General features: G+C 34.3%; 1 protein-coding gene across 7 annotated transcripts in view; it reads right to left on the bottom strand.

Moving 5' to 3' along the window:
* Nucleotides 1–23035, bottom strand: part of LOC149781801 (uncharacterized) — a 440127-nt gene that overhangs the window by 77341 nt on the left and 339751 nt on the right. Inside the window, exon 1 of one of the 7 annotated variants that reach the window (XM_089935966.1) lies at nucleotides 7420–7696. The exons of the other annotated variants lie outside the window; for them this stretch is intronic. Coding sequence (XP_089792092.1) covers nucleotides 7420–7486 — 67 coding nt within the window. The 5' untranslated portion in view covers nucleotides 7487–7696. Of the gene's footprint in view, nucleotides 1–7419; nucleotides 7697–23035 lie in introns of those variants that run through there. 7 annotated transcript variants of the gene reach the window in all.

The following is a 23035-nucleotide window of genomic DNA, read 5'->3' as shown; positions in this document are numbered from 1 at the left end:
TGGAACTGTTGAATGGCTGATTAATCGTTTAATAAACACATTGGGAATACATAGAGTATATTTGCTTGAAACGAGTGAATAACGGATATATTTCATCAAGTGGATGAAAATACTAGAGTTTTTCACACACGAGATGAAATTTATCCGTTTTTCACTCGTTTCAAACAAGTATTCTTTTTACTTTATGCTCACACACATTGGCTACCTAAAGTTTGTGACAGTGAATTATCAGATTTCTTATGGTAATGTCAGCTGTTTACCATACATGTTCTGCTGTGCTATGTGTACCTGCGCACAAAATTAGTTCAACATCAGATTGATAAAAATTAACTGATATTTCCAGAATAACAAACTGGAAGTTTCAAGGATAACTGACAGGGATTATTAATAAGAAAACAACCACAAATAATTGTGAAAAAGTAGTTCACTGACACAAAATCAAAAAGAGGTAAGTATGTTCTGACCCCAAAAAGTAGTTCCTGTAGTTATTTTTTCACTACAGTGAAATATCAATATTATTTTAATTAGAAAATCAAGTAATTCACTGCATAGCATAAAATAAATGTCAATAAATAGCAATTTCTATCAAACTTGTTAATTTTTCTGTATAAATTATATTCATTTTCAAGATGCCCACCCTCTGAAAGATTGTTTACATCATTCCAACAACCATCATGTGTACACAAAAACATTGTGTATTACATCAGTCTTTTTAGTTTTTATTGATTTACAATCCAACAAAATTCCTGTTTTACAAAAGTTAGGGACATTTATCTTGTGAAACACCTGTCAAAATCAAAGTTCTACTTATTTTTATAGTAAAAGTATCAGTAAAATACTAATGCCGTGATTTATTTGCAAAGAATATAGAAACTTCTCATCACTGGGAAACTCTCTGAGTGACAATTAGGAAATTTTAAGTTAACTACAAACTTAGAAACTTGCTTCTCTACAATGAACCCTAACTGTGAAACAAAGCTTTATATTTCATCAAGTAATCATTTCACTAGGTTGCCTTGCTATCTTTGATCACATTTGTGAATGAATAGGCTAATTTAACTTAGTTTAATTACATTTCTTGCATAATAATACTCATAAGTGTTAGCTTGATCTGTTGAAAGGAGTTGACCTGACATGACCATGACAGCTAGCTCTTATGGAGGTAGGATTTGCAACTCTTTTACCTTCTCTATTATTCCAACCCACTTTATTTGATTTTGATACAAAAGACATAATTAATGTGATAATACAAAGCAGGTCTATTTTTAATTCAGTGCAACAATACAACAAATACTTCCACAAGTCAGAGATCAAAATATAGTTGGCCCTTAATTAGGTTCTCACAGTAATGCCTACAGACATAGTTCTAATGGTGGATTGCCATTTTTCGTGTTAGGATACAAGAGGACACATTGCATTTATGTTTAAACTTAAACTGATGTAAATGATAGAATTAAAATATTGAATTTCACCAGCAGGCATTAGGGACCATTTCATTCATCAAAATTTCATTAAATTATTTATACGCTGTTCTATGAATGTTGTTTGGAAAGTATATTTACCAGAATATATGACTTTTTATTAAATGACGAGCATTTCATGATGTGGATTAAAATTATGGATACTACCCACCATGATAAAAGGAGTGATATACCAAGGTTTCCAGTTTTGATCCTCATTTTCTTCATGTACAATAGGGACCAATTTGGGGCATATTTTTTAGAAAAGAAAAGGAATACACGTATGTCCCTGCAACATAAGTGGGCTTGCAAGTTATCATGGAGTGAGGTATCATGGGAGTGGAGTATTTTTACTCACAAGACGAAATGTTAGTCACCCTTAGCAACCAACAAATGGAAGGTAGGTATGTCACTGCATCCCTTGAAATAATGGCAGGGGTCTATTGTATATGTTCGATTATGCTTTATATACATTAGTACTGAACAAACATCATTTTTTTTAAATGTGAAGAAAATATAAGCACAATATTGGATTTGAACATAGTTTGTCTGTTTGCAAGGTGGCCATACTTACAACTAGACTATGCAAGCATCCAAAAATTGATCAGATTTCTTGGTTATAATATTATCGATTCGGCAGTGAAAATATTTATCTTATTTCACTCCAGTGAAATATAAAAAATATTTCACTTGGTAAAGCCAGTAATTCATCGCATAGCATCAAATAAAGTAAATAATTCTCCTGATAATAACAATGTAGCACATAATTTCGAATTTTCTGCATCTATAGTACATGTTAATCACATTTAATATTGCAAAAGCAGTTATCCATCATTGGTCTTTCAGGATTTAAATAGAAATTTAATATTTCTTTCTCCCTTCAGAACAAATTTGTGTTGTTTCTTTAGCACCCAACAAAATGTAACTAGGTATCATAATTTATCTGATTCTCTCAAAACTAAACTAATTTCAATTTGTCTCTGACAACTATTTCTTATGTAATGGTTAAATTGTTTTATTTACCATTTGGATAAAAAGTTAATACAAATTTTTTTTATCCAAATAAAAATTTCTGGGATCATCTTCTTTCACTGTCTTTTGGTGGTGGTGTTCGGAGGTTGTTTGCTGAAGTCAATAATTAAGATTTCTCATCACCGGAATTAAATAAAGCTGGATTGGTTTGGTGTTTTATAGCACAGCAACACAAGAAGATTATCTGGTGCCAAGGCAATTAGAGTCAATTTGCAAGTTGCGCTGTGGTAGCCAACAAGAACTGATCCCATAATAGGAATCAACCTACACCCTTTAAAATTTTTATTTATAACGTAATGTAAATATTTTTTCCAAGCAATAATGCCAGTACAGAGTAACAAATGTACTCCATCAAATAAAATTCACTTCAGCTAATTCATCAATCAAAATATTTCCTTTCTGACTTCCATTCAATTTTTCTAATTTCAGGACAAGATGTTACTGCTGAAACTTAAAGTATAATACAGTTTTGGTGAAAAAGATTTTGAGCCTCAATGTAAATTGACAATTAAACGATCATTTTTTAACCAAGCCATTTTGTCATGTAAAATGCTCGTTACACATTATTACAGATCATTTATAAATTATTGCAGGAGGAAAAATATTCAATTCTTCCATCTTTTTCTTTAGTTTTAGTCACTGGGCAATATAGGAGGTTTCTTTTTTAACTTATGTTTGAATCCTCCATACATAAAAACTCCATATGTTTTTGTTTTTTTCATTATAAATCTATACTGCACTGTTGATAATTTACAGTGTTTAAAATTATGACGCACACAACAGTTGGTGCCGGTATTACCTGTCCTGATATGTATGATGACGTGAGGTATTACGTGTCCTTGATATGTATGATGACGTGAGGTATTACGTGTTCTTGATATGTATCATGGAATGATGCATTACTAGAACATATAACATGCTAATGTGGAGAATGTAGTTTAGCTAATTTTTTTAATCCTATGAAATTTAAGAATATGAAATGACTACGGTCAGTATTGTAATCAACAGATTCAAAGAAAAAATAAAGAAAACAAATGAAATTTATTTGAAAGAATTACGAGGATACTGTGCATTAAAATGCACAAGTACACTTTCCACGTATTTCCTAATTTTCATATGATACAAGCCACATTGAAAAAACCAGGATATTAGATCTGTATATTATACAAGCCACATTTTAGTTTAAAAATATTAATAACTCTTCAACATGAGGGAATCATGTCCCCTTTTAAATACAACCCTATATCTACTTACATAATTTCGCTATGTTCTACGTGACATCTACTGTGCTCTTTCTTCCCTATCATAAACCTATCAAGCAAAGGTTTGGTAAACAGATGGCTGCAATTTAAATTTATGTATGCCATGTGGGTAGACTGGTTTTTCAATATATTTTCTTTTTCTCTCTGGTACTTGCTTGTTTACTCATTTTTACCCCATGATTGCCTAAATGACTGTCTAAAAAGACTGTCTAAATGACTGCCTAAATGACTGCCAAAATGAACGTCTAAATGACTGCCTAAATGACTGTCTAAATGACTGCCTAAAAGACTGTCTAATGACTGCCTAAATGACTGCCTAAAAAGACTGTCTAAATGACTGCCTAAATGACTATCTAAATGACTGCTTAAATGACTATCTAAATGGCTGTCTAAATTGTTTTAAATCATTTAGAAGCATTTGTCATGATTTGAATGCTTTCAATATGTTTGGAAAAATATCAGAATAGGTAGCAGGGTCTATAGAGCAAGTTTGTAATAATACATCTCTGTTTGACACAGGGTAGCTTGCTATTTTCTGTATTTTCCATCATATTGAAATTTACCAAAATATACTGCACAAAATCTCTAATTTTTACTTGATATGATCATGCAATCCACACACACACACACACACATACACACACATTAGGGAATGGTTGACTTGCTCTAGAATGCCATCACACATAACAAAATAATAATAAAATAAATTGAGTTACTTTCAAAACATTTTGTGCCTGAAGAAGCATAAATTAAATGCAAAACTAGTCGCACAGAATTTTTCGGCGTTTGTGTTGTTTTTTATCACAAATCACACATACCAGAAACCTCAGCCTTAGTCAAGGAAGGTAATGCAGTTAATTATTTTATAGAATCCAACTCTTCATTCATCAGAATAATTGGAGTAATTTGGCAAGAGTAAATTTAATAGAAGATAATGATTTTTAATGAACACAAAATGTTGCACAAAAGTATGATAAAGAAATTATTTTAAGATTTCCTCCATAACTACATTTATGATATCTGCTTTAGAAAAATCAATAAAAAAAAAAAAACAAACAACCCTGCTCATTAAATCGTGCGATCACTGAGATGACGTCACTTGTTAAATATGCATATCACAGCACTGTGAACTCTGTGAGAGACTTGTTGTTGTTGTTGTAGGGTTTAACGCCATTTTTCAGTACACGATAGGCTATACATAGTGGCCAGTATTAATGGTGGAGGAAGAACCCGAAAAAAAACCGGAAAGAACCACCTGCCCACGAGAAGCTACTGGCAAGCTTTCTCACGTACCCACATTGGCCGAATCCGAGACTTGAACCCACGCAGACAGAGCTGTGAGAGACTAGCAGTAAAATTGTGGTCACTGACTTTTCTCTTATTAAGTAACAAAAAATAATTTTAAAAAATACAAAATGAATAATCACAACAATACTGTGAAATAAAATGATAAAGTCAATTAAAAGTGTGCAAGACCTTTGAAAATTTAGCGATTTACAACCTGCTGTAAATTGGTTGCCTAGGTGTTCTGCTGTGCCAAGCTGATGTGATGTCTACAACATAAAAATTCACTCATCATCATACCTTTTATTTTGTGTACTGGCAAGAGTGATAAGAGAAGTCTATGATCTTCAATCTGAATTTTTAAATGCTAATTATTTCATTGGCAATTACTGACATGGTACTTTTCCTCATGTTCTTCTGGCCCTAATTTGGGTTACAGTTTCAAGCATCAGTAGTACAAGAAAATGCACACTGACCTACATTTTAAGTAGTTCAATAGTGCTTGGTCCATTACAGTTTAAAAAATATTCATTTTTAAAAGAAGCAAATATTCCACCATTTCACAAGTGATTATCCGTAACTTGCTTTGTTTTATGGCTAATGCTCTACTAATCAGAAAAAATCTCCCTTAGGATTGGCCACAAAATAGGTAACTTCAGCAGTAAAAATCTCACTTAGGATTGGCCACAAAATAGGTTACTTCAGCGGTAAAAATCTCACTTAGGATTGGCCACAAAATAGGTAACTTCAGCAGTAAAAATCTCACTTAGGACTGGCCACAAAATAGGTAACTTCAGCAGTAAAAATCTCACTTAGGATTGGCCACAAAATAGGTACCTTCCGCAGTAAAAATCTCACTTAGGATTGGCCACAAAATAGGTAACTTCAGCAGTAAAAATCTCACTTAGGATTGGCCACAAAATAGGTAACTTCCACAGTAAAAATCTCACTTAGGATTGGCCACAAAATAGGTAACTTCAGCAGTAAAAGTCTCACTTAGGATTGGCCACAAAATAGGTAACTTCAGTAAAAATCTCACTTAGGATTGGCCACAAAATAGGTAACTTCAGCAGTAAAATTCTGTAAATATGCAGATAATTTAGGTATATTTTACATCAACAATATTGTTAGAATGAGGAAAATAATTTATTTGGTTACATAAAATTAAATTATGCAGTCAAGTTATATATATTACAAACAATTCAATTAATTAATCCAGTTAAAAAAAATTATGTTTAGCTTTTCTCTTAATTAGTGTTGAAATTTCTTTTTATTAAAACTTAATGAAACATTTTCAGGACTATTTGAAAGATAAAATGATCCATCATAATTTATTCATCCTTTTATTTTTATGTGTAAGATATTCTGTAGTTTAAATATATTTGGTAGCAGACAACAACAACTCCAGATTGCACATACATAACCAAGATATGATGCAGGCAAAGTTATTTCACAACATTATTCTGCTTAGTCTTTGATTAAAATAATTTTTTCCTCATGCAATAAATAAAATATTACAAATGTGTTAATTTCAAATGATGTTTATAAAACCCCTAAAACAACTGCAATCTTAAGTTGGCCTTGCTTTACTCATCACGGCTGGAAAAAAGAATAAAATTAGGAGTACTCCTTCAAGTGTAATGAAACTTCATGTTGACAAATAGTGTTTGATGTGTTGATGTGTTTAGTATACCAGAGAACACCAATTTCTGTAAAGCTAAAACATGTATGCAACGAGTCTTAGCATTTTGCACCATTTGTAACAAGAATAAAATTAAATGAAGTATGAATTCAGCCTCCACAGTGTGCACAATTTGAATACATCTGTGACTGTTACTGGTTAAAAAGTGCTTGTGTATGCACAGTGCAGACGACATGCTAGTAAAGTGCACTTCAAAATGCCAATATAAACTTAATCCATAAGCAAGCCTTGAATTAATTAGTACATGTGCTTACCTAGCCCCATAATCCTTTGTAGCCAAAAGTTTTCTGACTGTATTTTTTGCTGCTATTTATGTTTGAGGAGATTTTAGGCTGAATATGTCAATCATATGTACCTTGCACAAATGCGATAATTCAGCATTCTGCATAAAATTTTCTGTTTTCACCATTATATACGGACTTGTTTAAAAAATTATTCCAACATTTTTCAAACTTGTGAAATCAGGCTACATTTTAAATTACAATTTCCTTATAGTGAATTGGAATTTAGGTGTTAAATGGCATCAACTTTTGCTTTGAAGCAGAAAAATTACCCATTGATTTCAGGCAAGCCACACACATTACTCTGTTGTGATCAAGATATCAGAACATCTTTTTATTGTCCCACTTGCTTCATGTGAAACCCTTACATCGTTAAACTGTATTACTTGATTACATACCTGTGAAAGAAGGGTATAAAAACCATTGCTGCGCACATTCCAATTTTTGCAGCCATCTTTCTTGCATTTTCACAAGTAGATGACATCAAAATGACCTAGATTTGGACTGCTGACATGAACATGTTAGAATATGCACCAATTATTCACATTCCAACTGGTTATCCACTATTTTTCCTCTTTTCACTTTGGCAGGAACAAAACTGAAAATTCCTTCTTCTGTTTCTGATAGGAACTGAAATTTCACCAGATGAAATGTGTGGAGATGATGATTAGCTTACGATCCATGAATATCTGTGCACCAAGTGCATACAAATACACCCATGCCTTATGTATTGTTATGTAACTTGGGATATTAATCTAAAGGAGTGCAATAACACAGCTGGTTCGGATTTCTTAACTGATTCAAATGAAAAACCTTGAATTATTTTCAATGAAGCATATAAAGAGGCACCTCAGGGGAATGCACATTTTTAAATCTGAAGGCATATTTTTCATTAGCCTTGCAAGGATGAATTAATTTTGAAACAGTCCATAATGAGAATCTTGTCAAGATGAATTAGTCTACCAACAATTAAGTTAACTATTAATCACTGCAGAAGAAAAGAAAGTTAAAGAAATTATTTACATTAACTGGGAAAGATGAATTGTTCCTAGGAACTCGCGCATGACTGAAGTGCGCAGTATTGGATAATATATATATAATACATTCTATGATATGTGTGAATGTCTTGTACAGAACACTTTTCACATGGCCAGAACCTCCGTTTTTCTGCCAATTAAAGTTATATCTGTTTTGAGCTTGGATTTATAACATGTTCAAAATTTTATTGACAGTTTGTAATATTATTTTTTATGCTTTTGGCACTCAATCATCACTCATGGTATGATTTACTATATACCATTTCAGAGTCACACACTAAAAATGTTTGAGGTCAGTTTAATGAAAGTCCTGATCCATACAAGAATATTATTTAATGAAAGTCCTGATCCATACAAGAATATTATTTAATGAAAGTCCTGATCCATACAAGAATATTATTTAATGAAAGTCCTGATCCATACAAGAATATTATTTAATGAAAGTCCTGATCCATACAAGAATAATATATAATGAAAGTCCTGATCCATAAAATAATATTACATACAATTCACATGGAATTATTTAATCTACCATCACCATCATCTTTTTTTAAAAACAGCACTTCAACACATTAATGGCTATATCGTGCTAAGAAAATGGGTGCTTAGAAGTGCCTTTCCCAAGGACACAATGAGGCAGCTGACCCAAGGCTGGCATGTACAGGTATCAAACCTAAAACCCTTGGATTATGAGTCTAATGCTCAAACCTCAGTATTTATATAGTATATGTGACTAAGATGACATCATTTACATGAACAAGACAAGTTATCCATTGCAATGTGTTGAATAATTTTGTAGACATGACAAACAATTTATATACTTAAGTTCTTTTCTTGAGCCAATTTGTCATTAAGACAAGAAAGACCAATCAATTCGTCACTATGTCTACATAATCATGCTAACAAACTGTAATCAGTAATACATGACACAGATATAAAATACTTCTTCATGATTATGTATGATACAGAAACATCTTTTCATGACGATACCAACTTCATACATGTACTTCCATAAATTAATTAGTAATAGTCCAAGTTTTAAATTTCAATAATAATGATAAAAATATTGTTAGCATTTTGATATAAAATTCTGCACTGTTCTTGGGACAGGACATTACTACACAATAAAATACATGTACCAACCTTCAAACATTTAAGAAATATGAAAAGAAAAAAGTCAGAAAAAAATAGAGAAATTTTCTGCCTCTGCTGTTAATACTGAGCAAGACAATTAAATTGAAATTAACGTTTACACCAGTCCAAGATCCTTTACCTCTTGTATGGTATTAACTATGAAGAAAAACCATGGTTGAATAATTTACATAAAGGGTTAGGACATATTTACTAATGTCCATCTTCTAGTGCTGAAATGAATAAGCAATTTTACTTTCTGAATATGAAAAATTGCTTAACCTGTATGATAGTATTATTTGTATTAAATCAGGCCTGGCCCTAAGGCATGGTAACCAAGGAAACAACATTTGGCCTCATGCTTTCAGGAAATCAACTCCACAATGCAATTTATTTGCTTGGGGCCCTGCTCATTGCTTTTTGTTGCCTTGGGCCCTGCATGCTGCCTGGGGCTCCACATGCTGCCTTGGGCCCGACAAATTCTAGGGCCAGGCCTGTATTAAATATTAATTCTGTCTACTATTATCAAGCATTCTCCTGTAGAATCCAGGGAGAGCACTGTCCATTCTGTCTGGTGTATATTTATAATATTGTATAATTAATCCTATATACCTTGATTTCTTTCATAGGAATCTGGAACAACTACGTAGATAGATGAAAATTAATTACTAGGTTGTCATGCGAGTGTTTGCTACACAAGTTTTGGTGATGTGTGCTTAGTCGTGATGGAATATGGGCTGGTATGTGCAGACATGGCAATGGGTGCCATTTACCTGTGGACCTAGTTCGAATCTCTGTAGAGTATGAATTAAAACTTCTCTAACCTCTATGATAGTATTATTTGTATTAAACGTTAAATCTGCCGGGTACTATTATCAAGCATTCTCCTTCAGAATCCAAGGATAGCACTTTCCATTCTGCCTGGTGTATATTTATAATATTATATATATATATATATATATATATATATATATATATATTCAGTCGGAGTACATAATCTTCCTATCTACTGAAAATATCACAATTTCCATAAAATTTTATGACCAGCAAATTCATGGACAATTGTTTTGAAAATGAATCTATTTTGCTGTAATTTCCAAATGACACCTGATCAATTGAAAAGTAAAATACATCCTCTAAGTTCAGATGTTTTATGAAAGCTGGGTCTGATCAGGTGAGCTCAACATTCAGTAGGTTTGCTTTACCCTTGCAGTCTCAACATTCATCAGGTGTGCTTTACCATTACAGTCTCAACATTCATCAGGTGTTTTTTACCATTACAGTCTCAACATTCATCAAGTGTGCTTTACCATTACAGTCCAACATTCATCAGGTGTGCTTTATGATTACAGTCTCAACATTCATCAGGTGTGCTTTACCACTGCAGTCTCAACATTCATCAAGTGTGCTTTACCATTACACTCTCAACATTCATCAAGTGTGCTTTACCATTACAGTCCAACATTCATCAGGTGTGCTTTATGATTACAGTCTCAACATTCATCAGGTTTGCTTTACCATTACAGTCTCAACATTCATCAGGTTTGCTTTACCATTGCAGTCTCAACATTCATCAGGTGTGCTTTACCACTACAGTCTCAACATTCATCAGATGTGCTTTACCATTGCTGTCAAATTATTTACTGATTCAGCATCTAATAACATCACTGAAAAAACAAGCATGAATGTATGCATTCCAACTGTAAGTTGCAGGTCTGCATAAAATAGACACAAAAACCTAAAGTGTCATGGGATGCAGGTAAATAACTGAACCCTCGCAGTACTAGCCAGCCATTGTCTACAGCTGTGAAATCACACCCTGATTAGACATGGTGCAATAGCCTGGGTAGACATGGTACAAAAGCCTGGGTAGACATGGTGCAATAGCCTGGATAGACATGGTGCAATAGCCTGGGTAGACATGGTGCAATAGCCTGGGTAGACATGGTGCAATAGCCTGGGTAGATATGGTACAATAGCCTGGGTAGACATGGTGCAATAGCCTGGGCAGACATGGTGCAATAGTCTGGGTAGACATGGTGCAATAGCCTGGGTAGATATGTGCAATAGCCTTGATATACAACAATGGTTGCCCCCAGTCAAGTCAGCTGTGACATCACATCCTGGTTAGACATGGTGCAATAGCCTGGGTAGACATGGTACAAAAGCCTGGGTAGACATGGTGCAATAGCCTGGGCAGACATGGTGCAGTAGCCTGGGTAGATATGGTACAATAGCCTGGGTAGACATGGTGCAATAGCCTGGGCAGACATGGTGCAATAGCCTGGGTAGACATGGTGCAATAGCCTGGGTAGACATGGTGCAATAGCCTGGGTAGATATGGTGCAATAGCCTTGATATACAACAATGGTTGCCCCCAGTCAAGTCAGCTGTGACATCACATCCTGGTTAGACATGGTGCAATAGCCTGGGTAGACATGGTGCAAAAGCCTAGGTAGACACGGTGCAATAGCCTGGGTAGACATGGTGCAATAGCCGGGTAGACATGGTGCAATAGCCTTGCTATACAACAATGGTCACCCCCAGTCAAATCACTGAATCATTAAGATGACTAAAACCAGAAGATATGGAGGCAAAAAGAGTGATTTTAAAGAAAATTTCAAAATCACTGGGAGCAAATAAAGATTTTTGATCCTTGATTGATTGACAGACTGCAATAGAGAAATATTTGAACAAAACACCAATGAGGATTCAAATGAGGATTCAAGTTCCTCAAAACATAATCGCATCCACTCCACAGGATGATTTGTGGGAATCAGATCCTTGTGGCATTCCTAAAAGAGATTTACCAAATGACAGCAGAAATCTTGTTGATGATCTGGACAACTTTTATAATATTCAAGAGATGTGTGGGTCTTCTGTGAATGAACACATTGTATCAGATGTAAACACAAGTCACTGATGACAAAATCAAAGACAATTCAGAAAAATTATCCAAAGCCCCAGAACTGCTCCAACCTTAGTGTGCCCTGCGCGAAGTCAGAAATATGGAGTTTAATTAGGTTGAAACACAAAAACTGTGGACTTGAAACAATGGTAAGTATAAGGGTACTTACTAAACCTTATCAATTTCAAAGCCATACAGTTTGGTACAGCAGAGTTTACTAACTGACACTGAAATTGAGGGGTAATCATCATGAAAGGCATGACAGGAAGTACAGGTAGAACAAGGTGAATTTGTTTCAAACATGCTTATTTGACTTAAGAAAGATGGTACTGTTATTTTGAATCCGAAAACTATCAATAAACTTGTTGAAAACATCACATCTAAATGGAAATGCTAAAGTCTGTCATGAAAAATCATTGTTGGTTTACTTCCAATGATTTAAAAGATGTTTATTATTCTGCCAATAATTCCCATTCATATGTTTACCAAATAATTCAAGAGTTTTCATAAAACTTCTAAAGCCTGTACCATATGTTTATTAAATTAGGCCTTAGAATTCATACAGACAAGTTGTTTTGGGGATGAATTAGGCCTATAAATTAATACAGACAAGTTGGTTTGGGGATGAATTAGGCCTATAAATTAATACAGACAGGTTGGTTTTGGGGATGAATTATGCCTATAAATTAATACAGACAGGTTGGTTTTGGGGATGAATTATGCCTATAAATTAATACAGACAAGTTGGTTTGGGGATGAATTAGGCCTATAAATTAATACTGACAGGTTGGTTTGGGGATGAATTAGGCCTATAAATTAATACAGACAGGTTGGTTTTGGGGATGAATTATGCCTATAAATTAATACAGACAGGTTGGTTTGGGGATGAATTAGGCCTATAAATTAATACAGACAGGTTGGTTTGGGGATGAATTATGCCTATAAATTAATACAGACAGGTTGGTTTGGGGATGAATTAGGCCTATAAATTAATACAGACAGGTTGGTTTTGGGGATGAATTATGCCTATAAATTAATACAGACAGGTTGGTTTGGGGATGAATTATGCCTATAAATTAATACAGACAGGTTGTTTTGGGGATGAATTAGGCCTATAAATTAATACAGACAGGTTGGTTTTGGGGATGAATTATGCCTATAAATTAATACAGACAGGTTGGTTTGGGGATGAATTATGCCTATAAATTAATACAGACAGGTTGGTTTGGGGATGAATTATGCCTATAAATTAATACAGACAGGTTGGTTTGGGGATGAATTATGCCTATAAATTAATACAGACAGGTTGGTTTGGGGATGAATTAGGCCTTACAATTCATACAGACAAGTTGGTTTTGAATGAGTAGGCCTTAGAATTCATACAAGCTGTTTCTTTATACAACAAACTGCATTCAATTTCTTGCTTGCTTTTTTTTAAAAAGGTTACAGGATATGACAGGTTAGCATCTAAAAAAGCTGCACAGATTGCCAAAGTTTTCGTAGAGCTATTACGGATTTGCCTGAGTTATTGGCCAAGTGGTTGCCAGTGAACCAGATGTTGTATTGCTCCCCTCTATTGCACGACTGGAAATTGCGAAAGACAATCAGTTGAAACAGGCCGCAGGGAACTTTCATCAAACCATGACACTGTATGACTATTCTGTAATTCCAATTGGGGTCAAACATGCTGGTAGATTGACAGTGCACATACAAGCTTTGCTCCTGTGCATCATGGGACCCCAACACCTGACCTCTGCAGGGACAGCTCAAAAAAACATTTGGTAGGGTGATTATAACAAACATGTATATTATCAACAAGAGGTCTTATGGATGAGAGCGAAAAATTAAATCACATTAATTTTCAGGAGTTAAAATGCAAGTTTCATATCTTGCTAACATGGGAGGAAAAATAGCTCAAATGAATGATCTTGCAGGGTCATTTAACTATAGTGTATTCAAAGGGATATATTTCTCAGTACCTTGTACATTCCAGGCAGAGATAATTTTCATGCAGACAGGCTCTCCAGAAAAGACAAATGAAGGCTTAGAATAGATTTTGGATAAAAGTGCATATCCATGTCTGCAAGATAAATAGGGCTTTCAATACTGACCAATATGCATCCAGATATAATCATCAACTTTCTAAATATGTGGCTTATCTACCTGACAGCAAAGATTCTGCATCAGATGCATTCACATGCTGCTGGTTTGACTTTACTTGTGTCTATCTCTTCGCTCCACTAAGTCTCAGAGTTTGAAAAAAAATTGCAGGAGAATGAAGCGGTGGGAATTTTGATTGCCCTGCTTTGGACATCACAACCATGGTTTTCAAAGCGGGGGATACTACATTCATCCATGGCAGAAACATTTTCAGCTGCCACAGGACCGGTGAAACATCACCATCTTCAGAAGATGAGACTGGAGGCTTACAAAATTATCAGGGAATTGTTTTTTACATCAAAGTGTTTCAAAACAGTCTGCTGATGTTATCATTGCTTCCTGGAGAGGTGCAACACAAAAAAGATATAGGACATGTATCAAAAAGTGGCTCTAATTTTGTCTACAGAAAAACGTTAATTCAGTTCAGGCACCTGCATATAGAGTTTTAGATTCATTGTATGATTTGCATGCAAAGGGCTTGAGTTGAATTGCTTTGAACACAACTTGTTCAGCTTGGTAAGCCTTAATATTCCCAACAATCAGTTGCACCACAGGTAACTGTATCTTAGTCAAATAGTTTTCAAAGAGTTTTTCCTGTCTTACCATAATATAATGTTACATGTGATGCTTCTTTATTATTATCTTAAATCCCTGTCACCTGGAAAAAGTGAACTTAAGCCTATTACATTTCAAGTTATCTGCCACTGGTCTTGCTTATTGGGCAGAGTGATCAAACTTTGCATCTCACAAGTATTACGTACGTAGAATATAATAATGTCATTCTTGCCATCATTTTAAAATCACAAGGGGTTATCCATTTCCTTTGAACTTGATTCCAACCAATGAAATTCCCATTTCCATCCGTCAATGAATTTTGTGTGATATTTCAGTTGCTTAGATTCTGTTACATTAGCACTGGGAGATAATGCATAAACACCAAAGCCAAACTGACTGATTGACTGAGTAATCTAGTAATCTAACAATCAGTTAGTCTCTTTAATCCACTGTGCAGAAACCATTTTGCTTCTTTCAGTTATGGTGATCATGTTGACTGCTCTTTAGAACCCCAAATCGAAAACCTTATTCCCTATGTAAATGGAATAATAGAGATGAGGCATGCTAGATACTGGGTTAAACCATTATGTAAAACTCACTTGGCCTTACATCCATGTGGGCTAACAACACAAAAATAGAGTACTGTATGTATTCAATGTTAAAATGAGTCCGATTGCAAACTGCATAGATCCAGATCTGTCACTGCATAATGCATGTGCAGTTTGTTAGGAATAATCAGTAGAAGAAAGAACATAGATCTTGATCTGCAGGTGCACTATGCTATGGCAGGTCTGGATCTCAAATGTTTGCAGTTTGACACAACTTATAACTGAATATGGATGGTATTTAGTAATGTATTATAACTGACTTTGATAGCAAACCAATAATTAAAATTAACTAAAACAACTCAAGTAGAAAAAGACAAATTAAAATTAACAAGTTTATTTCAATGGGATCCAAGACAATTGTCCATGCTAAAATGGGCAGTGGTATAATAGGCACTTTACAGCAAGGTATGAATGTATGTCTGTCTGTGACTGCTTTGTCTATCTGCTAAAGCAGATGAGAAAAGCACTCTTTGTCCTAAGTAAGGAGCAGACACAAAGGTGCTTCTAGCTAACATTATTAGTGGAAATCCAACATGAATCATAAAACTGAAAAAGGAAGACTTTCACCTGGATTTGTACAATATAAAAGTTTTCTTTGAAGTCAAAAACTGATTGCAGGTAATAAATTTTAGGCTGTCAGGAAAGATGCACACCAACTCAGAGACAGTCTAGTCTAGCCAGAGTTACAAAGACAAGCTAAAAATTTGATGATCTATTTACAACAGAATTATTAGAGGGCAATAGTGTGTGAAATTAAATGGAAGTGAAGCCAGATGTGAAAGATGAGAGATTAGGTGAGACACTATGGATGGTGATAGTGTTATGAATTATAAGGTATCTGTTTGCAGAGACATGTATATTAAAGTGTGTATGTGAAGTATGCATATGCTAGTACACATATGTATGTATGTATGTATGTATGTATGTATGTATGTATGTATGTATGTATATGTATGTGTGTATGTATGTGTGTATGTATGTATGTATGTATGTATGTATGTATGTTTTAGAAATGGAAGTGAAGCCAGATGTGAAAGATGAGAGATTAGGTGAGACACTATGGATGGTGATAGTGTTATGAATTATAAGGTATCTGTTTGCAGAGACATGTATATTAAAGTGTGTATGTGAAGTATGCATATGCTAGTACACATATGTATGTATGTATGTATGTATGTATGTATGTATGTATGTATGTATGTATGTATGTATGTATATGTATGTATGTGTGTATGTATGTATGTATGTATGTATGTATGTATGTATGTATGTTTTAGAGCACAGCAACCAAAGTAGGTTATTTACTTCAAATGCTGTTGGAGTAAAGTGCCTTGCTCCTTGAAGAACACATCTTGGTAGCTCACCCAGGCTAATCTGATGGCAAGATTTGATCCTGTACCCTTTTTGGTTGCAAGTCCAGCATGCAAATTACTGTGCCACTGGTTTGTTCAGTCTCTGTTAGTTGCATATTCTACACAGATGAAGTCCATAAGAGAGAGAGAGAGAGAGAAAGAAAAAAAGAGAGAGAGAGAGTCTCAGAAAGAGAGAGATAATAATGGAAAGAAGTACTGAAATGGTGATGTTGTTTTTGATGAGTGAAATAATACATGCAGTAAACATGAGAGCAAAGTGCCTTTTCCAAGACACATCAAAACAGCATACTCAGGCTGGATTTGACATGTATCAAACAACTGCAGCCTTGGGATTACAGTGGAGCAATCTTGACTTGACTTGTAGGTGAGCATATATGGTAATTTGTTTGTAATTGGATGCACATTATGCATCTATAAATACCGTAAAGTAAAGGGAGCTGTAGTTACTCTGCTGGTAGAGCTTCAGACTTGTAATCCATGGGTCAATAGTTATTACACAACCAGGAGGTAGTGTTGGCTGCCTTGATATGTCCTTGGGAAAGACACTTACCAGTGCATGAAAGAATTTGTTGAAAGTGCTAATACAAAATGACCAAGCCAAACTGACTTGACATTCAATATGGTGAAATGCAGTATCTGGTATGTTCTCTGCCTCAACTTTCTTTGAACCTTACATTAGCCCACTTGTTGCATTAGTCATTTTTCATTTTTACCATTGATGTTTTAATATTTATTTGTTTAAAAGAGGATAAAGTATGATGATGCACATGTTGACAAATTAAACTGATTTTAAAAAAATGTATCAAAAAGTGCTGAAGTTTTGCTGGTGTTAGTAACATTTCTTCATACTCTGGCGAAGAAGTTCATCCACTTTTAACCAAACCACTAAGTGATATTTGATGACTTTAAATCTAATCATTGACATTGATCATGAATTGAATCTTTTTTTATAGTAGAAATAGTTTGAAAACTCTGGATTTATTTGAAGCTTGTGCTAAATGAAAACTAGCAAAGTGTTGTGCATCCTAGAAAATGCTTACAAATGTGTAATGGTCAGATTTGTCAATAAATCCCTCCCCCTCATTTGAGAGAGAGAGAACTACGAAACTGACAAAATTAATCGAAATCTGCATGAAACTTGCTTGAGCACTCCAAGACACACACACACACACACACACACACACACACACACATATACATACATCATACATACATACATACATACACACATACATACATAGCCATACATACATACAGATAGGCAGATAGAGAGATAAACACAAAAAACACTATGGCAAGATAGATGGATGGATTCTGTAATTTACAATAAAAGACTTCTAATTTCACAAATTTAGCACTGAACTATTTAAAATTAGCAATACTATCCTGTGATCATAATTTATGTAATGAACCATCACTTGAATAACAAGTAAACCCTTCCATTTTACATGAAGCCTTAATACCGTCCCTGCTCAGGGTTATTCACCATATGTATTTGCATATAAGTCAAGTCAAACTGCAAACAACAAAGATCATGATGTGCCATAAAATAATGGGCCTGCAGATATCAGGGTCTATGTTGTTTGTTTTACTAATTACTCTAACAAACTGGACAGACCCAGATTACTACTAACTAACTATACAGACCCAGATCTGGCAGTGCATTATGCAGTTTGATTCGTCTTATAAAGGAGTATATACTGTACTATATTTGAAACAAATCTAATGATGATGATTAACACTGCCAAAATTATTACAATTAAGAGCCAACTGATAGATAAAAAGATATAAAGATGGATTGAGATAAATAAATATGTGGAGTGATAGAAAGATCCATGAATTTTCAAAATAAATGAAACAAGTGAGAAAGAGAACGATCAGCTGTATTATCAGCCAGTACACAAGCAAAGCAAGCACACAAAATCTGTGCATTTATACAAGTGCTTACATAATTATGTCAATTATATAAATTACATTTGTAATTTGTCTTTTATCCTATTTCTGGATTGTTGAGATATATTGCAATTATCCTTGTTAAATCTCATCATTTCTACCATAACATTCTGGAAACGATTGTTGTGCAACTCTACATCGTTTAAGAATGTGAATTCTAACTCAAGCATATTACCACTGTGAGTGGCCATTAGATATCCAACTTCACACCAAGGTACTAAAACTTTATACAAACTTTGAGGCAAGCCTACATCAGCTGTCTAAAGTAGATCTCTGCAGACCATGTCACACATTGTGAACAAATGCCCACTGACAAAGATGTCTAAAGTGGATCTCTGCAGACTATGTCACACATTGTGAACAAATGCCCACTGACAAAGATGTCTAAAGTAGATCTCTGCAGGCCATGTCACACATTGTCAACAAATGCCCACTGACAAAGATGTCTAAAGTGGATCTCTGCAGACCATGTCACACATTGTCAACAGATGCCCACTGTCAAAAGTTCCCTGGTGGACTGAAGGCACTACACCTTGCTAATGATGGTCACTGTTAAATGGCTGGGCATGCACTGCAAACAGTAAATAATAACATTAGGGGTGTCAATAACTTTGAAAAGCATCAATAATAATAATAATAATAATGTGATGTGATTTGGATTTTTAACGTAGCTTTAACAATTTTTCAGTCATATCGCTACGATGTCTGCAATGTGGCAGCTTATAGTGATGTCTAGCACTGGGGCATAATGCCGTAGACATGTAGTATGATGTCCCACCCAGTCACATTATCCTGACACCAGGCCGACCAGTCCTAACACTAACCTCTTAATGCTGAACGCCCAGCAAGGCAGCTGTTAGTACCATTTTTGTAAGTCTTTGGTATGACCCGGCCAGGGATCGAACCCATGACATCCCACATCCGAGGTGGACGCTCTAACAATTAGGCCACCGGAGCGGTAATAATAATAATAATAATAATAACAATAATAAAGACTTTATTTAGAGAAGGTAACTCAATTAGTTACAGAACTAATCTACCTTGAGGCCTTCTATCTGTTATGTACAATACATATACAGTATATACGACATGATGTGAAGAATCTAGCTTGACACTAGATAATTAGTGATTTTAAAAATCAAAGTATCAAGCCTGGAACATATGGGCAGGCATCTGTGAACACATAAACATATATAAAATAACATATATAAAATATCATCCTGCATTGAAAGATTCAACTACGAAAATGATGCAAAATTACAGAAAGCAGGCAGTATTTAACTGTAATAGAACTGTTCAATTGTCTAAAGATTTCATCCATCTGAGACACTGATTATGAAAAGAAGAAATGCTAGGAGCCTGCCTTATGTCACTGGGAATGTGGTTCCATACCAGTGGACCAGAATATTGAAAACTATTTTTTAACAATTCTTTCTTTGGCCTTGGTATAATACAATTTTTACTTCTTATGGACCTTAAATTTTGAGTACCATCAGCATCTCTTTGGTGAAAGATATTGCTTAGAAAGACAGGAATGGCTTTTATGGATACTTTATACATAAATTTGGCCTTTCTAAGAAATATTCTTTCATGTACTGTTAAAATCTTTATATTATTCATTGCATCCTGGAAATTGTCTGTACATTGATCTAGAATTAAATGGCAAGCCCTCTTTTGGAGTCTTAAAAGTGTTGTTATGTTTGAATTAGAGGTATTACCCCAAATTGCATTACAATAGTCCAGATGTGGCTGAATATAACCTTTATAAAAGATGACCCAGCATACTCCTTTAAGGCAGATTTCTAGGTAAGTAATGCAAACATTTCAAATAAAAAGAAGGTAAATACTTTCTTTCTTTTGATGACTTGAGACTATTAATGGTGGCGTAAATTTTGCCAAGCCAGCATATCAACAAATGAAGGATTATCAGACCACAAAATCTGTACATCAAGCACTCATAAATAAAATCTTGCACATACAATAGTGTAGCAAGTAATCAAATAAGAATATTACATACACAAAATTTGTGTATATCACAGTGGAATTTAATCCCTAACTCTAAAAGTTCACAAATACAATGTGTAATCCTGGGAATAGATTTTCACAAGACAGTTCTTTTATATAAACGTCTAAATGGAACTGCATCAGAACATCTTCAGGACTTATTCAAGCCTTTTTCAACACAATACCAGTTGAGATCAATATCACATGGAAACCTTCTTAGCACCAAAACCAAGAACAGAGCAATTTAAAAAGAGCTTCCAATACTCTGGTACAGTTCTGTGGAACAAGCTTCCACTACATGTAAAATGAAAATATTTGAGTATTTAAGAAGAGATATCCTGAGCATGTATGTGCTTCAAACAGATAACGGAATTTAGTATTTTAATCCTAAACATGTTAAAATAAATAGTAATTATTGCTATCTTCATATAATGTGCATTGCTATGCTCTCCTCAGGAGAACCTCAAGGGAGAATAGTCCTTGACTAATGAGACTCCCTCTATTATTATTATTATTAATGCCCATGTTGCATTATGGCAAGCTTCAACAGTCTTGACCAATCACATCCTGCCTAGGATCACACCTCATACCATAAATAGCAACATATGAATACATAATGGTGGATGATTCTTGCACAAATTCGGTTTTAGAAGTTTGTCTCCTATGCTGACTCAATTTGCTTGTAAACTGGGGAAATCAGCAGACACGCAATAAAATAGAAATGATCAATCTAAAGCCATAATGCCAAGACCAAAAAAGTTCCAGTGATGGTTCTAAGAGTTCAAATGGTTACATGCTGACATTGCAGAAATGCATTGATTGTGTACGAACAACACTCACCTAAAAATAAATCAACAGCTTTTATTTGGGGTATTATTAATTACCAACAGTCTGCCTTCCTACTGACACCAAATTCAGAAGATCATGTTATTGCCATGCAACCTATGTATAGATGCCTCCAAGAAGTGCACAACTGAGAAAACTGCCCATCCTTAAGGCCCACATTTTAACAGGACTATGGCTGCCAAAAAGAAAATATAGCTAAAAGGAAGTTTTCCAGCCTTACAGGTAGTCAATGTTTAAGTATTTTATCTGAAATAAAGCAATAATGAATATAATCATAGTTCAGATAATTTCAACCAATCATGAAAATGAATATTATTAGAACAAATCAATGCTGTGGAATAATAATAATAATAATAATACATAAAACAAATTTCAAAAAGGATATGGTGGTTCAGAGGGCCTGTCAAAGAATGATTAAAAATACTGATACTGATGTCTGTTTTGTCTCAGCTAACCACAGATCAATCTTTTGTTCTGAATAACGTTTTCATCTAGTTTTACTTTCTTTGAATTAGTACTCATGTCTTCTTTCTTTGAATTAGTACTCATGTCTTCTTTCTTTACAAACAAAAATTAGTTTTTGACACTGTATCAGCCTTATTCTCTTATTTTGCCAGCTGCTAATTGACACCCCCAGTTTTGGTGCTGCACCCGTAACTTTGGGACAAATGGGGAATACAAAAACACAAGCTTTCAGAACTTCTGGGAACACTAAAAGGTCATAAGATCTTTGTCAGGGTTCTGCTTTTTTTATACAATAATATCCCCGTTTTTTTTCCAGGTTTTCTTGAATTAAATTGATTTTTTAAAGTATATTTTTGACTCTTACTGAATGGAATTAATTTTGGTTTAGAAAATTTGCATATTTAACATCAAAAGCTGCTTGTATTTTGGGAATTTCCCATCTGAATTATGACCCTGCTCAAACCACAGTATGAATTGCCAGAAACAAGTTACTGTAAGTATATAAATTCACATAAATGTGCATGCAAATCATTGTAATTTACAGAATAAAAACATTAACTTGACTCTGATTGATTGCAAATATTGGTATACAGGAACCTTTTTAGAAGAGGGTTGTTTGAAAACTATTGAATAAAAAGAAGGACTAAAGCCTTTTAAGTCTATGCTCAATGTAATCTGTCAATGACTTATATGAAATCCAGTCATTCTCAATTTGTCAAGAACAGCCAGAGCATGGAATTCCACTTTCAAAATGTACCCAACATTTTATAAGATTTTACATATTTAGCAAGGTCTGATAGTAAAATTCACAACAAATGGTAAGATGGGGAATATCAAAGGTTACTTTTGATGTTAGTCCTTAACACTGTGTTCCCAGTGTCAGCTACCGAATAATAGGCAAATATTCATCACAATACATTTTTGTTAACGCTACATATGAAAAGTGGAACAGGGGAAGATAATATTTATTTTTC

This window comes from Sinohyriopsis cumingii, chromosome 15 (genome assembly GCF_028554795.1).
Source record: "Sinohyriopsis cumingii isolate HCF-2022 chromosome 15, ASM2855479v2, whole genome shotgun sequence".
NCBI lineage: Eukaryota > Metazoa > Mollusca > Bivalvia > Unionida > Unionidae > Sinohyriopsis > Sinohyriopsis cumingii.
This window is presented reverse-complemented; position numbering and strand designations above follow the sequence as displayed.